A 15,655-nucleotide genomic window follows, 5' to 3' on the forward strand; every position below is an offset into this window, starting at 1 on the left:
GCTCACGCGAAAAGTGGGAGAATTTCCCCCCACTCGCTAGATTTTCAGACGTCAAGTTCGAAGGGAGAGCGCTCGCTTCTTCTCTCTTCCTCATCACTCCTCTTCGCACAGTCACCTCGCGAAGTTCTCGTTCCGATTCCGTCTCTGCAGCGTTCATTCGCTGCTGCCCCGACACTTTTCCGACTCCGGTTCCCCTCCCTTTCATTGCGCTCTCCACCCTTTCTCACACCGAGAAACTCTCGTTCATTCTCCACTTCCGACCCGCTCAACCGAATAGTGATCAAGACCCGAATGGAGAAAGAACTACACCTCCACAAACTCTCAGTCTCGTCGCCGGGACTCTCGAAAGGTCCTGGAGAGGATCAACAACCTCCCGCGTACGATGACTCTGGTGCGGAGGGTCCACCTCAGCGACCTTCGTTAGGAGAAATGGGTCAGACTCCTTCGACTGCACCCGACCGCGAAGCCGTCGCAGATCAAGAAACTGAATTCATCGGGTAAGTTTCCCTCGAATTCTCCCCAATTGCGTCAGATAGCAGGAGAAACAATAGATGGAGGCTCGCGAGTTGTTGAGATGGAACTCGTTGAGCGATATTTCAACTTGGACATGTTTCCGAGCACTTCATCGTTGCTCAAGATGCGATGAGGGGCAATTCGAGAACTGACAAAACGATCATTTTGCTTCTCTCTTCAGGTCAATCGATTGCGGTACGACAAGTTGTCGATTCTACATCTTTGATCAATGGGCAGACGTCGTAGCGAGCCATCAAATCGAGTTTGAACAGAGTGAGCTTCCTCCTTTTCCCCCTACTTTGACCTCCTTTTCCCCTCTTCTCCTGCTCTATTCGACTTGGAACTGACCGAACATCGTTGGAACTCTATTCATCGTTCAGTTCATCCACAACCGGGTTGGCACGAACACGATCCCTCGACTTACGCCGTCGAAATCGACAAATGTATCTCGTCTTGCCTCGATCAATTCTACGCCGCCGGACACAAGAAGAGTCAGTTGAAAGGAGTCGGGATCGCTACTCAACGTGAAACGACGCTCGTGTGGGATAGGCATACCGGAAAACCGATTCATAACGCGAGTGAGTCAGCTCATATCTTCCTTCACGTAAACGGTACTGACATCTTTTTGTTTTTGTGATTCACAGTCGCTTGGCCGGACGCACGAAACGCTTCGAATGTACGAAATCTCCGTGCTCGAGCCGAAGAACGTTCCTTCAAGACTCCAGATGGAGAAGTTGTCGGAGAAGAGGGAATCAGAAAATTGACGGGTCTACCTCTTTCGTGAGTTTCGATCAATCTTTCTCATGCTTTTCCCGCGGACTGATTGGTTGATCCCTCGGTACTCCCAGCAACTACTTCTCGGCTACGAAATGGGATTGGCTCATCAACGAATGCGAAGAAGTCAAGCAAGCGAGGATTCAAGGTCGTTTGAAGATTGGAACCGTTGAGAGTTGGCTCGTTCATGTTCGTGACTCTCACTCTTTTCCATTCCTAAAGACGAGCCAAAGATTGACTCTCGATGAATACCGTATAGGAATTCACGGGTGGAGCTCTACACGTCACGGACGTCACGAACGCCTGTCGAACTCTTCTGTTCGATATCAACAAACAACGATGGTCGACCGAGCTTTGCGATTTCTTCAACGTACCAATGGAGGCACTCCCAAAGATCGTTAGCAACTCTGAAGTGTACGGAACTTTCAAAGAGGGTCATTTGTTGGAAGGAATCCCTATCGCCGGTTTAATCGGAGATCAACAAGCTGCTCTCGTCGGGAACAAATGCTTGAAAAAGGGTGACGCGAAACAAACTTACGGTGAGTACTCTCTACGCTTGTATCGCTAGCAATCGTGATCGATAGGCTGACGAAAATTCCCACGAGGTTGATCAGGAACTGGATGTTTCATGCTTTACAACACGGGAACCGATATCGTTCAGTCTACTCATGGTCTAGTAACGACCGTCGGATACAAGATGGGAGCCGACAAGCCTCTGCATTACGCTCTCGAAGGATCTATGGCCGTCGGAGGAAGTTCGGTTTCATGGTGCGTCCGACTCTTCTCTCGCTTCTTCCTTATTCTTTCGCAACACGGACTGAATAAAGTACTATACGACGTCGACGAGTAGGCTTCGCGACAATTTGGCTATCATCGATAATCCGAAAGAAGCAGGAGAACTCGCCGAACAGGTTGACGATACGGGAGGAGTCTACTTCGTCACCGGGTTTGGGGGTCTATTCGCACCGTACTGGGACATGCGAGCGACGTAAGCTGTTGCTTTCTCTTTCGGCTGAATCTCAGGGTATCAGTCGCTGAAAACTTCGCATTTTCGCAAACAGGGGAATGATCATTGGTCTCACGACTTACACGACTCGTCAACACATCGTTCGGGCAACTCTCGAAGCGACTTGCTTCCAGACTCGTGCTATCCTCGACGCGATGGCGAAAGACACGGCCCTTTCAGGCAAAGCGGGAGGAAACGGCGCCAATGAAACCCATCCCGGTCAAGATGATGCGCCGATTGGGCTTCAAGTTCTCAAAGTCGATGGAGGTATGACGGGAAGTGATATTACGATGCAACTTCAAGCAGATATTCTGGGTATCGAAGTTTGGAGACCAACAATGCGAGAGTGAGTCGACTCGTTTCTTCCCTTCTCGTGAAGTTTCGATTGAAGCTGACGATGTCTCAATACTTCAGATCGACTGCTCTTGGAGCAGCCATGCTCGCCGGTGCAGCTCTTGGGCTTTTCGGATGGGATTTGACGAAACCCGACACGCTCAAGAAAGTCAACCGTCTCGATGTCACGGTCTTCGAGCCTCAGTTGACGGAAGAAGAGCGAGGTAGGTTCTCCTTCTTCTTGTCTAGAGATTAGAGACCTGACGTCTGTCTTCTTTACAGAATGGAAATACGCTGGATGGCAACGAGCGGTCGATCGAGCTCGCGGCTGGACGAGTGAGCCACCTTCGAATCCACAAGATCAAAGTGGACGAGAAGACGAAGACTCTGACTGACTCTCCCCGTTCGCTCGACGCAGCTAATACCGGTCACGGTTAGCGAAAAAGAAAGAAAGAAAAACTCGCTTGATGCGAAAACTCCTTATTCTTATATACCGTCTCTTTTCTCACTTGTTCATACGCATCCGCTGTTTCCCCCTGATAAGTTTTACTCCTATACCGCCTCGATGTCTCGTTCCCTTCGTTATTATCCGTCTCTCTTTTCTTCCGCGTTCAACGTCGAGACTTCTCGATCTGTAGCTCAGTGCGGAATTTTACGTGTGCCATAATCAGTATCTTTCTCTCCCTCGATCTGTCGCTGCGATCCGTCTATCCCGTCAGACCAGAGAGATAAGATCACAACAACTTCTATTTTTCTAGATTCTAGCTACTTTTTAGGGTCTACATATAAGTTCGAGACGTCTATTTACCGACAGGGAAAGCGCTTCTCGTCCATCCTCGTTGTCCATCCTCGTTGATCTCACTTCGGTTCGGTCATACTGGTGAGTTTCCTCCTCGCTCCTCCATTTCTCGCCCGCCTCAGAAGGTGCTGAGGTTGCTCCCGCGTCGCACACCACGCCGAGAGACCAGGTTGACAACTGAAAGTGAACGCGAGGTGATGAGTTTCGCCCAGCAAAAGACAGGGCGAAAGAGTCACTCACGAGCGGCGGCCGTGAATAATCCAACGCACATCCCAACACTGCGACAAGATCTCGAGATCAGGATCACATCAGAGTGACGGAACGAGTCGCGAGAGAACTTACACAGTTCGCACGATACCGGCTGCGGCGTTGACCGATCCGCTGAAGGCGTTCGAGTTTCCCGAGGCACTCTGGAGCGCTGAAGCGAGAAGTCCACCGTTGGCGAGTCCACTCGGTAGCTGGACAAAAATACTGAGAATCCGAAAGAACTTGGGTCAGTACCGTCTCGTCGAAGATGCTCACACGTGCGAGAAGACGTACCCGACGATCATGACGACGAAGGCGCTTTCTCGAGTCGCTTTACTGTACAAGTTCCCGAGACTCCCCACCACGAAAGCGCCAAACGCGGAACATGTAGCTGGAGCATCGAGGAATGCACGTCCGGAGAAGAAGTTGGCCGAGAATCCGGCGCTACCAATGAGGACCATTGCGAGAGTGTCTCGGCGGAAGAGAGGTTGACCGTTCTGTCGAGATCGGGGACGTTCAGCTGAGATCGCGACAGTTTAATGCGAGAAAGGAAGCGCGAACGTACTTTCATGGCCATACAGACGAGGAAAGTTGGAATCGTGAGGAAATCTGTCGAAACGAGAGGGAGGCTTTGATCAGCGATGCGAGTCAACAGCCCGAGGAAGCCTATGAGGCACTTACAGTACCACTGCGGGATCGTGGCACGATACCACGGTGCGTTTGTTCGAAGTGCTTGACACTGTACAACGAGAGGCCACGGGTTAGCAAAGAGGCAACGGAACGCGGGAAAGAAAAGACGGACTGTGTAATCTGTACTGTTGCGAATCGTTTCGTTCGCGCCACGAGTATAGATCTCGCTTCCGAGACTGAGCCCGAACCCAAGAAAGAGCGAGTACAGAATCGAGTAGGTAACTCGAACTGCTCCAGAGATGATTGAGCGATTTGCGAGTTCGAGAGATCCGGAGAGAACGATGAAACCGGGAAGAACTACATATGTGGAATTTGGTGAGCTCGAACGATGTAAGTTCGGAGGATTGACGGAACCTACTGAGAACGATCGAACCTGCTGCGACCGAGTAAAAGCAGAATTGATTCGAATATGCGAGACCTCCCGCAATGATACAGTTGATACAGGCGATAGCGATTCTACACAGAAGAAGACGAGTGAAAACGCGTGCTCAGTCGAAGAGAGCGAGCTGCTGGCCGAACTTACTCGAAGAGAGATGAATACAAGTCGTTTCGTGCGAGAAGAACTTGAACGACCACGAGGAGACCTCCGAGTGGGATGACGGCCAGCACATCGATGAAGGATCCGTAGAAAGCTATGGAAGAGGCAAAAAATATCATGAGTTGCGTGTTCAGCCCGTGAAAACCGACCCGAAAGCGATGGACGAACCGCTTGGAATGATGGCGGCAGAAGCAACTCCTCCGATGATGACGCTCTTCCATAGTGCGTACTTCGGAGGTGCAACCATCAACTCGTCCAACCTCGCAGAAGCTTCAGTGACTTTCATCTTGTCGCGAACAACCTGGGTTTCGACAACTGCGTCAGTCCAGGGGTTCCTCCGAGGTCACAACTCGGAGAGAAACTAAAGGCTCACCTTCGAATACACCCAGAACGCTGTTCGTAGCTTTCCAAAGTCGAGACCGGCCGGTTGTTTCAAGAACTACGCGAAATGCTCAAGATTAGCTTCTCGAACGGAAGCAGAAACGACCAGCCATGAAGCCTTCGCTCACCTTGATATCAGAGGTACAGGTAGCGGGATCGCCGAAGTTAATGAGCATGACTCCCGGTAGATAGACACAGTGACAATTCGGGAGCTCGAGTACTCGGCCCGTAGCTTGTAGTTGGGCTTCGAGACGGTGAGAGGGTGCCCCGAACCTTGATGCGAAATGTCAGCGAAAAGCGAGATTGAGGTACAGACGGGCTTAATCGAAGACAGGACACTCACATCATAAGTGCACGGGCTAGTTTCAGGATGAACTCCTGTCGTTCGAGGAGAGCAGCGACATGTGCCGTGATGAAAACTCGACGAGCTTTGATTTCCTTGAGTCTTTGTTTCCGTCGTCGTCGCTTCTCTTTCTCCCACTCTCGCAAGTCGCTTTCTCGCTCCTTCGCCTCCCGCTCCGACTTTTCCTTCGCTTTCCGCTCCGCTCTGTGTTCTGCACGCTCCTTCTCCATTTGGGCCGGAGTGAGACCTAAAGTGAAGTAATCCTTGCGAGGCGTGAGAGAGTTGGGCGATTTAGGCGTACGAGGACCGAAGATTCGAAACGTCGCGGTTGTCGGCGAGGCGGCCGAGTTTCGGGAGCGACTCGGGTTGGGGTTCAGAGGGGACGACCAGGGTCCGATGGGCGACGCGGGAGAAACGGGCGAGATTTGTCTGTAGTCGTCATCCGTCGGGGAAGGCTGCGGTGAGATGACGGCGATTATCAGTAGATGCCGTGATCGCGCGAGAGAGGAGAGGAAAATGAGCTAGAACGTACGAGATCGTTGAGTTGTAGTGAAAACATCGCCTTCTTGCGTCGTTCGCGTCGTTGAGATAGCGCTTCGACGGCGCTCATACCACTGGTCGATGCCGAAGAAGTTTTCGCGAGAGAGGGCGGTAACTGGAAAGTCCCGACGCTGTTCGCTCGACGGAGGTCTGAGCCCCCTTCTTCGAGATCTCGTTCCTCCTCCTCCTTGACCATCTCGTGTAGGCTCATCCGGCTTCGACTTGCAGGAGAAGATACAGGGGCACTTTTCGGAGGCGAGCGTGCAGGGGATGGTCGTCGTGACGGAGATGAACTGCTTTCCGCATCGTTGAATCGGGTAACATTGAAGCCAGCTCGGGTCGGCAAGGGTGCGAGGGATGCCCCACTTGGTGTAGCGACTCCAGCTAGACCAGCCTGTGACAAAAAGCCCGCGAGTTCGTCAGGCAGCACAAACTCGGAATTTGTGAAAAACTCCACTTACAGTCGAAGTGATCAAGCCAGCGAAAACTCCTCCCCCGCTCCTCGCTGCCGAGGGTCGAGTCCGCTCAGTCTCGAGCTCAAGACCGAGACGATCACCCAGCTTTCTCACTCGCTTTGACAATTCCGTCGTGAATCGAGCTTGATAGGGTACGTAAAGACCCGGGGAGGGCGGAGGAGAAGGGGAAGAGGAACGAGAAATGAGTTTGTGTAGCGAGGTAGAGGAAGGGCGTGTGCGTTCTCGGGAAAGGGATGGGGCGAGTGAATTCGCGGAATGAGAGCGGTGATGGGCGGCGAGAGAAGTCGAAGAACGGGAGCGAACAGGAGTCGTAGAGCTAGGCTTTTCCTGAAGTGAAGCGGGATAGTGACGTTGAGGTGACAAGGCTCTTGGAGAAGTTCTGCCGGAGAGAGAAGACTCTCGGGAGCGAGTAGGGGTTTCTTCCGCGAGACTTTGCAGGGTAGAAGTCGAGAGAGCGCGATTCGATGCAGACAGATTACGACCTCGATCGTGTCCTCCTCGGAAGTGACCACCTGTCGCAAAGTTGAAACCGGCCTTGGCAGCTGATTTGCCTTTGTTGGTGACAGCAGTCGAAGTAGCGTGAAGAGCGTTTTTCGTATTTCGCTTGGCCCTCAATTTTGCGATAAACTTTTCACGCTCTTCCTCGTCGTCCGATAGGTCTTCGAGGGGTAAGAGATGGCGGTCTGAGTCCGAGGGAGTTGGAGATCCGGGTGTGGAAGGAGCTGGAGTCGAGGAGCTTGAATTTGGGCGAGAAGAGTTTGCGAGCTCAGCTTCTTGTTCCCGAAGAGCCATGAGCGCGGTCAGGATACCAGCGTTCACTAGCTCGTCAGTTTGAGCTTGTTTGTCGTCCTCTTCCTGTTTGTCCTCCTCCTGCTTGACGAAATCGTGCCCTCGAAAGTGTTCGTTTTCCTTTCCTCCTCCCTCATTTCTTCCTTCGCTGTTGACGCGCCGTCTCTTGATAGAACCTGACCACATATTCTTGAGCCCCGATGCGTACGCTCTCACGATGTTCCTCGCCCTCTCCTCCTCGACTTGCGAATTCGGCAACCCTTCACGCTCTCCCTCAGGAACGAATACCGGTGGTCGTACGCGATCGATTTCTTCCTTTCCGCCATTGTCGAGTGAGTCTGGGATGTCGTCTATCCGATAACCAGTTCGATCCGACCCGTCTTCCTTCTCCCTTTCTTCCCCCTCGCTTCCGCCTCGCCCAGCCTCTTCTTGCGGCATCGGTATCGAGACTTGATCCACTACATTTCGAGATGATCGGACTCGTGCATCCTGCTCGTGACCCAGGGTCGACGGATCTGAGCCAAGTAAATCCCTTTTGTGCGAGGAAGTTGTCGAAGTTGGATCATTCTCTGTTGCAGAGGGCCCTGCCGAGGTCATGGGCGACTCGCGTCAAGTCGTAGTTCACAGTGTTGTGTTCGAGGGAGGAGGAGATGGTGGGGGTCAAGAATCGAAAGGTTGGAGCCAGCTCTCGTCCAAGTGCGGATGATGTTCTAGATTAGCGGAGGACCGCAAACCACGTTCGCTCTAAACTCGCTTGCATGTTCGGCGAAGAGCGTCACAGAATCGCTGTCTACGCTGCTCAAGATCTCAACTCGAACGTCGCGCGTGCGGAATTGCGAAGCGAAAAACAAAACTCGTCGAAGCGACGAAAACGGAATGTACTCTCACGCTTCTGCCCTTAAAGAGCTATGTCGAGGCACAGGTCGCATACGGACATTTCCTCGTATTGTGAAGATCTTGGGCCTTCGGTCGAGCTCGCTCTATCTTGAAATCAATTCTCCTTGCAAGACAGACGAGTGAAAATCTATAAACGAACCGGAAGCGAGAGGACAAGCTAAGGCGTGCATCGACCAGTCCATCTGTCGTTACCGGAAAGGGATGATGAGTCGTTGTGTGCGAGCGAAGAGAAACTAGAGATAGTACTCACCGGGGGTATAGAGAACACTCGCGAACGGTGTGTCGGTTGAGGAGCCAGGCGAGAAGACGCTACGTGAATCAATGCGACACGTCGAGAACGTCAACGAGCTGGAAGAAGTGTGCGATAGCGGAATTTTGGAGCTTACCTCGAGACCGAGTCCGTAACCTCCGTGAGGAGAAGTACCGTACTTTCGTTGATCCGTGAACCAGTAGCTGACGAGTACGAAAGCCACCGCGTCAGATTCATTCGATACGAGAATTGTAAAGGAAGTTTAGCTCACTAAGGGTCAGGGCTGATACCTTCGCGCTCGTAAGCGGCGAGGAGTTCATCGAGATCGTTGATACGCATTGATCCACCGACAATCTCTCCGACGTTGGGCATCAAGAGATCAACCGATTCGGTGTAGCCCTCGTCTCCAGGAATTCGACTCATGTAGAAGGATTTCTGCAGATCGCAATAAAGAAGTGCGTCAATAACCAGAATCAGCCTCAGGGTCATCCAGCATAGAAGATGCTTACGATCTCTCGAGGGAAGTTGATGAGGAAGATCGGTCGACCAATCATGTCGGTCATTTTTCGTTCAGCAGCTTCGGCAATATCATCTCCAACTTGATGAGGACCATCGACGCCAGTTTCTTCGTCGGGTCGGGTGATGTTGTGTTCGTTGAGCCACTTGATCGCATCGCGGTAGTCCATTCGCATGAAAGGGCGAGAGGGAGCTTCGAATTTCTTTCCTTCGGGGTGTCCAGCCCAAAGCTGATCGATCAAAACCTTGATCTTCGGGTCGGCGAGGACTCGTTCAATGGTTTGGCAGATCTGCGTCGGGTCGAAAGTCAGTTCAGAAAGCGGTGACAGGCAATACGGGTTTGGGAGGACGCACGAGTTCTTCAATGTGTTCGAGAAGCTCGTTGAAGTCGATGAAAGCGAGTTCACCTTCAATATGGGTGTATTCGCTTAGGTGACGCCTCGTGTGTGACTTTTCGGCTCGGAACGACTCTTGAACGCAGAATACGTCTCCGAGACTGGGCAGGCAGGTTTCGAGGTAAAGTTGGGAGGATTGGGTGAGGTAAGCTTGTTCGCCGTAGTAGTCGAATCCGAACAGAGTTGCGCCTCCTTCGACTTGAGTTTGAACCATGCAAGGGGGGGTAACCTCGAGAAGGTTGAGGTTGGCGTAAGATTCGCGGAAGGACGAGAGGAGGGCAGCGCGAACTTTGAGAACGGCGGAAGCGTTCTCTCCGCGAATGACGAGATGGCGAGAGTCGGCGAGAAGGGAAGCGTCGGCGTCCTATCAACCGAAGCAGAATGAGTATCCTCTTCGACGACGAGAAATCGAAGGACGGCATACCTCGTTGACCTTGTTAAGGAACGCTTCATCTCCACCGGGAGCCTTTCCAACAACCTTGAACCAGTCAGCCGAAAGCTCATGGTTGTCGGGAGCAGTTTTGCCTTCGGGAAGCTGGTTGATTTCTCCGGTAATTTCAACGGTCGATTCGAGAGTGAGGGTGAGAGCGTCGTAAGTTTGGGACTGGATCGTCGTATGGCATAGAAGCGTCAGATGCTTTGACGAGAGAGAGAACGAAGAGAGAGAGAGAGAGCAAAATCATCACGTACGAGACGACCTGTGAGGACGCATTGGAGGTATCCAGTTCCATCTCGCAAGATTACAAAAGTCATGCCTCCTTGTTGCCTCAATCGGTGTACCCATCCGAACACTCTCACTCGCTTGCCTCGTTGGTCGACGGCTTGACGAATTTTGATTTTCTGAGCTGGAGTCGAAGGTTGTTCCAACACGATCGCTTTCGCTTCTTCCAACTTTTTCGCCTCTGCGATACGCTTCGCTTCTCCCTCTGCTTCAGACTTCTTGCGGAGTTCTTCTTGTTTCGCCAACTTGTTCCTGTGCTGAACGAGCAATTTTGAGGCCTTCTTCTTGGCCGAAGCCGTCATATCTTGATAGGTCGATGCTCCTTCACCTTCCTTCGGGGCAGTCTTGACCTTGACGTTAATCGAATCGGAATCGCGAGCGATGAAGGCGGCAAGAACGGAAGAATAGGGTTTGGCCTCGGTTCCATTGGGATTCGCCTCTGTAGCTGCTTCGTCTACGTAGATAGCATCTAGAAAGTTCTCGTAGGCTTGGAGTCAGTGATTTGTCGCGAGTTTGAGGCAGTCGGAAAGACAGAGAGAGATGAGAGATTTACCGGATGGAGCAGAGAGCGAGACTGCTGCTGCAGCTTGCGAGAGTGCTTCGACTACTTGATCTTTCGTCTTGCTCAGTAGCTCGGCCATCTTGATGAAAAGTGGAGTTGCGAGTTGAGTCAAGCAAGAATCGCGAATTTCGCGAGCGATTATCGATTACAGCTTCTCGATTTGGGTAAGTTTGCTGATTTGTACCTTGCAGTATCGACTTGAACACAAATGCGCGAATACGTTCTCGTGACTCGAAGCGTAATGTTTTTGAAAAATGAATACCCCAAGTCGAGCGCTCTCTCAAGCTTGATTTTGGGCACGGAAAGCAACGAAGAGAGGATCAGATTCAACACGGGGTAACAGGCAGAGGTGGCTCGTAGTTGGTAGAGAAGGGGAGAGGAAAGCGAAGGAAAGGAAAGAAGGAAGGAAAGGGTATTGGCGATTGCAAGATTGGGAAAGGCATAGGAAACGACATCAACAAGGGGCATTCGACGATACGGAGTCTAGTCTAGCCAGCCTTGAAGAGGAGCTACAGAGGGAGCGTATCAGAATCAACGGTTTCGGTCGAATTTCCCATTTTGTGGGCTGTTGCGGAACAACTCACGATAGCGATATTGCCCATATACCAATACAGGAAGTTGTTCGTCTCGTGCGTACAGAACGAACCAAATGATTTTCCTACACTCATCGAGGGAAAGCGAAAGAGTCAGCGGAATTGAGAAACTTTCCGCGAGATTGCTGAGGTTTGAGCATTAACTCACCGACAACGACGTGCCAGGTAGGTCCATATCTCTTGTCGAAGTCTCTCTTGATGTAAGCGGCGATCTAACACATGGCGCAAGAGGGATCAGTCCAGTCGAAGGAGAGACAATGTTGAGAGATTGCAAGCCTGACATCTTTCTCAACTTGGTGCTGGGCCATCGCTTCCTCGGCTGACTTGATCGCCACGTCTTGCATAGCGGAGTCCATGTCTGCCGATTTGATGATTGGCTAGAGCAAAAAGGAGGGAACCGAGATCAAAGGTCAGTTGCACTGTTTGACAAGCGGAAGGAGATGTAGGCAGTGGACGATACTCACCTGAGGTGATGCAGCAGTGCCGGATGCTTGTTCGGCCATAACGTAGCGTGTCTGAGTGAGATGTAAGAGAGAAAGAGGATTCGAAGTTGAGCGAACAAGTTGTCTCTCAATTCAACTCGCGATCTGAAAGAATATGAAATTGCTGACGAAGCAGGGCTGATTCGTAGAGGTACTGCAGTACAGGCGAGCCGTTTAACTCCGGAAGAAACGATTTTGCAAAATTCTGGAAAGGAGAAGGAGGTAGAAAATGCGACATCTAAGACGAAGGAAAAGCGAGAGATTAGAGACAGTTGAGGCTGAAGGGGGTATATGTGAAACTTGGAGAGGGTAATCGTGAAATCGTAAACAGAGAGAAAACAAAAAAGAGGCCAATCGGCAAGAAGTGGGTGCGAAATGAACGAGAGGAAGAGGTCTAGATGGGTTGCAATGGATGGGAGGAAGTCGACAAGCGAGTAATCCAGTGGGTATAAGTCGAGCGAGACGGAAGAGCGAGGAGGAGAAGGGAGTTGACGTTCTTGAGAGAACCGAGTGTTTCGAGGCTTTTGCTAACCTCCTAGCTCGATCCCATCCCCCAACTGCTGAGAGTTCTCGCACACGTTTCTCGAAGATGTTGCGCCTTCTCCGAGTCCCACATGGCGACAGAGAGAAACTCTCGCCCGTAATGCATACACGCTTCTTGATGAAATTTGCCGAACAGCCTTGAAGAGATCGAGTTCTACACAGAAGCAACCAGCAGTGGCTGAGATGTCAGGATACCAGACTCGATTGAACAGAAGACGAAAGATTTGCAACTCACTCTGAGCTTATCGGCGGGATCTTCCTTGTCTCCTTCCGGCCGTTTCTCGAGCGATTCGAGCGTGTAAACCCATTCGTCAGGGAGTACCCATAGTTCGGCACCCATGAGGTACATCTGATAGACGCAAGCTGCTCTAACTCCGTCGAATCGCTCCGTGCACCAAGGTTGACCTTTCTTGCTCACGACGACGTGGGGAGCATAATGTAGATCGTAGTCGACGACTTTGTAGACTTCTCTGCCTCCTCCGACGGTTCCATCGAGTCCGAGTCCGAGTCCTCCTCCCGCAGTCGGCTCGTCTCCGAGTCGAGGATCGACTGAACTCTTGCGCCATAGGTACCAATTCGTCGGTCCGTGATTGATGTCCCAGCGACGATCGTAAAGAGCGAGACTCGCCGTTGTCGGGGTATCGGGAGAAGGAATTCGAGTGTTGACGAGTTGAACGAGTTGTTGTTTGCGAGAGGGCCACTCTTCCGGTTTGAGGGGAAGTGTCTCGATCATCGTACGTACGTACTCGTTGGCGAGGGACTCAAACTCGTCGGGGCCTACTCCGGAGAATGGGTCGATCGAAGGAGCATTCTCCGGTTCGAGTTTCGAGCGGAGTTGATCGATCGAAGGAACCGGGTTTGACTCTGGGTCTGCGGTTGGATCACGAATGAATCCGAACGACGGGACTACGACGGCGTCTCCCCGATCGAGTACGAGCTTGCGAATTCCCGGCGAAGCGAGCCTCCTCCTCAATCCTCCACTTGGCGTCAGCCTAGCATCGCCCGCGAGGAAGACTACGTCGGTGCGAGCGAAGAATCTCGCGAGGTTGAGTTGATAATTGAGGGCCGACGGGTTCTTGATCATGCGTTCTCGAGTCTTGTTGAGGGTTCGCTCCGACGTAGATCTAGGGGTTCCGATGATGTGAAAGTCGACAAAGGTCTTGACGAGCGTGTCGGAATCTCGAAGAGCTTGAATGTCGGCGAGGAGGGCGGAACGAGCAGAGGTGTCGGTGCGGGAGTGAGGGCTCTCGAAAATGAGGGAGACAGGGCCTCGCCAAGTTCGAAGGAAGGAAGGAAGAGTCGATAACCAGGCTGGATTTGAGTAGAGACAGGCCGTGACATCGTCCGAGAATGGCTTAGAAGAAGCACGGAAGGCGAAGCTATCGATTTCGCGACGCAATTAGCAAAATTGAGAGATCTATTTTGACGAACAAAAGGCTCACGGAACAATCTCGTCGTGCAAATCCCAGTGAATCTTCTCATGCATCTTTGAGAAACGATAGGTGTGGGTCAAAGGAGTGAGAGGGTTTTGCTGAGCGTCGAGCGCGGTCGAATCTGTGACTGGTTCTGCTCAAGGACGTTCAAGGAATCAGCTTTGATATCTCGAGCGCGACGAGAGTCATCTTGCTTACTGTCTGGATGGCCTATCCGGCGAATCGTTCCCCACTCTTCCCCGGTCTCTGAATCTTCCGCTACTTCGTCGACCGAGCTTTTGTAGTGAGCCCAACTGAGATCGATCCCCGCTTTTGCCCCTAGTCCGTCAGCGTACTGTCTCATAAGCTGCCAACCCTCCTGTCCTCCACGGGATTCCAACTTGGCCTTGAGCGAATTCGAAGATGAGGAAGATAGCAGTCGAGATGATAGATTGAGCGTGAGGAATAGGAAGGAGAAAATGAGGTAGGCGATGGTGAAGAGGCGGACAATGAGAGGGTACCGTTTCGAAGCGGGAGGTCCGGCAAGTGTCGGTTTCGAGGAAGAAGAGGGTCCGCTCAAATTTGGAGAATAAGCTTGTCGATTCGATGAAGTCGGATTCGTTCCGGTGAGAGGTGCGAGGAAGATGGCAAGAAGCGCGTTCGGGATTGCGAGGATCTTGGATCCGATTCCAACCTCTTCTCCTCGAGATTTCGCTCCTTCTCGCACGTCTTCATCCAAGCCTCCCTTTTCCGACGGTACTCCCCAATCGTAAGTCCTCCAACTTCTACCCCCGTTGTGAGACGACACGGGAGAGAACGCAGTGACATCGCTCTTCGGAGTATTGAAACCGTTGATCGAAGAAGTCGCTGGGGGACAAGCCGAAGTGAGAGATTGTTGTCGACTGTGAATGTCGGAACCGTTCGAACGACTTCGATCCATCGGTTGAGAAGCCGACGAGGATGATCCAGCCATGATCGTGTTGTAGGAGGGAGGTCGAGACATTGGGAACGAAGTCATGGATGCTGACGCGCTTGACGAAGGAGGAGGTAGAGGAGCAGACGTGGTCGAATGGAGGTTGTAGGCTTGGTGAGGGGAGTATGGTCGCGGTAGAGGAACTGCAGTCGGTAAAGGCGAAGTCGAAGAGATCAGAGGCGAAGGTTGAGGGGAACCGGTAAAGATTTGAAGGGGAGAAGAAGTCGTTTTCCCGGTCGTGACGGTGCTCAGCTGAGGCAATCGATTCGCAGAGTTCCTCCTCGAGGCGAGGGCGGAAGACGACATATCCGATTCATCGTGATTGTTGTTCTGAGTCGCGGCGAGGAAGAATTGATCTGTTTCGTCTATCCGACGAGCTGCTGAGACACTCGCCCTTCCTTCCGACGAACTACCTGCAGCTGCTTCATCCAACATAAGACCTAACCCGATTTCCGACAAGCTGTTCTCTCCTGCGACTCCAGCAATCGAATCCTGAGGAGAAGCGGAAGAAGGCGAAGGCGAAACTTGCGAAGTCGTCGATGAAGGCAGATGTCGGGTCGTCAGCGACAGTTTGCGGGATCTCAAACCTCCTCCTCCTGGTGCTGCTGCTGCTGCTGCTCCTCCTCCTTCAATTCCACGAGACGCAGGTACGTGCTGACGAGAGTGAGATGTTTGATGATTCGCCATTCTCTACAACGGTCGATCCTTGACGACGAGGCTACGTGACTCTGCTTTCGGTAGCTCGGACGTCACCTAGTAGTTGATCTGCGAGTGTGAGGAAGAAAGGGAAAGGAGTAGGAGGGAAGGTATCGAAGGAAACGACAGAGGCAAGAGACCATAAGTTACCGATTGAGAGGTGAGAGCGCGCAAGAAACTTACTTGC

At 52.0% G+C, this 15,655-nt stretch overlaps 5 protein-coding genes across 5 annotated transcripts; 1 reads left to right on the forward strand and 4 right to left on the reverse strand.

Moving 5' to 3' along the window:
• Positions 1 to 291: 291 nt before the first annotated feature.
• GUT1 (glycerol kinase) lies at positions 292 to 3,064 on the forward strand (the record flags this gene model as incomplete). The annotated part of the gene is made up of 12 exons (XM_076632669.1): positions 292 to 497; positions 695 to 786; positions 894 to 1,091; positions 1,158 to 1,293; positions 1,362 to 1,476; positions 1,547 to 1,826; positions 1,902 to 2,055; positions 2,138 to 2,275; positions 2,349 to 2,639; positions 2,708 to 2,850; positions 2,909 to 2,962; positions 3,045 to 3,064. 12 exons carry the CDS (start codon positions 292 to 294, stop codon positions 3,062 to 3,064), a joined length of 1,827 nt encoding a protein of 608 aa, XP_076487296.1.
• A 479-nt stretch (positions 3,065 to 3,543) lies between these two features.
• On the reverse strand, positions 3,544 to 8,025 carry JCM6883_006129 (uncharacterized protein; the record flags this gene model as incomplete). Its single annotated transcript, XM_076632670.1, has 15 exons — positions 3,544 to 3,602; positions 3,666 to 3,703; positions 3,768 to 3,896; positions 3,966 to 4,168; positions 4,237 to 4,280; positions 4,353 to 4,410; positions 4,474 to 4,658; positions 4,720 to 4,817; positions 4,885 to 4,993; positions 5,068 to 5,200; positions 5,273 to 5,338; positions 5,409 to 5,553; positions 5,624 to 6,078; positions 6,156 to 6,557; positions 6,625 to 8,025. 15 exons carry the CDS (start codon positions 8,023 to 8,025, stop codon positions 3,544 to 3,546), a joined length of 3,525 nt encoding a protein of 1,174 aa, XP_076487297.1.
• Positions 8,026 to 8,482: 457 nt separating this feature from the next.
• Positions 8,483 to 10,848, reverse strand: DED81 (asparagine--tRNA ligase DED81; the record flags this gene model as incomplete). Its single annotated transcript, XM_076632671.1, has 9 exons — positions 8,483 to 8,507; positions 8,576 to 8,634; positions 8,712 to 8,778; positions 8,847 to 9,010; positions 9,085 to 9,381; positions 9,446 to 9,850; positions 9,911 to 10,090; positions 10,177 to 10,676; positions 10,761 to 10,848. The coding sequence occupies 9 exons, from the start codon at positions 10,846 to 10,848 to the stop codon at positions 8,483 to 8,485; spliced, it is 1,785 nt and encodes a 594-aa protein (XP_076487298.1).
• Positions 10,849 to 11,257: 409 nt separating this feature from the next.
• Positions 11,258 to 11,865, reverse strand: DYN2 (dynein light chain; the record flags this gene model as incomplete). The annotated part of the gene is made up of 5 exons (XM_076632672.1): positions 11,258 to 11,278; positions 11,354 to 11,427; positions 11,511 to 11,574; positions 11,644 to 11,739; positions 11,827 to 11,865. The coding sequence occupies 5 exons, from the start codon at positions 11,863 to 11,865 to the stop codon at positions 11,258 to 11,260; spliced, it is 294 nt and encodes a 97-aa protein (XP_076487299.1).
• A 514-nt stretch (positions 11,866 to 12,379) lies between these two features.
• JCM6883_006132 (uncharacterized protein) lies at positions 12,380 to 15,459 on the reverse strand (the record flags this gene model as incomplete). The annotated part of the gene is made up of 4 exons (XM_076632673.1): positions 12,380 to 12,541; positions 12,623 to 13,766; positions 13,830 to 13,953; positions 14,019 to 15,459. The coding sequence occupies 4 exons, from the start codon at positions 15,457 to 15,459 to the stop codon at positions 12,380 to 12,382; spliced, it is 2,871 nt and encodes a 956-aa protein (XP_076487300.1).
• Between the last annotated feature and the right edge of the window lie 196 nt (positions 15,460 to 15,655).

The sequence above is a fragment of the Sporobolomyces salmoneus genome (assembly GCF_050403485.1).
Source record: "Sporobolomyces salmoneus JCM6883 DNA, S_salmoneus_JCM6883_v1_ctg29, whole genome shotgun sequence".
Classification (NCBI taxonomy): Eukaryota; Fungi; Basidiomycota; class Microbotryomycetes; order Sporidiobolales; family Sporidiobolaceae; genus Sporobolomyces; species Sporobolomyces salmoneus.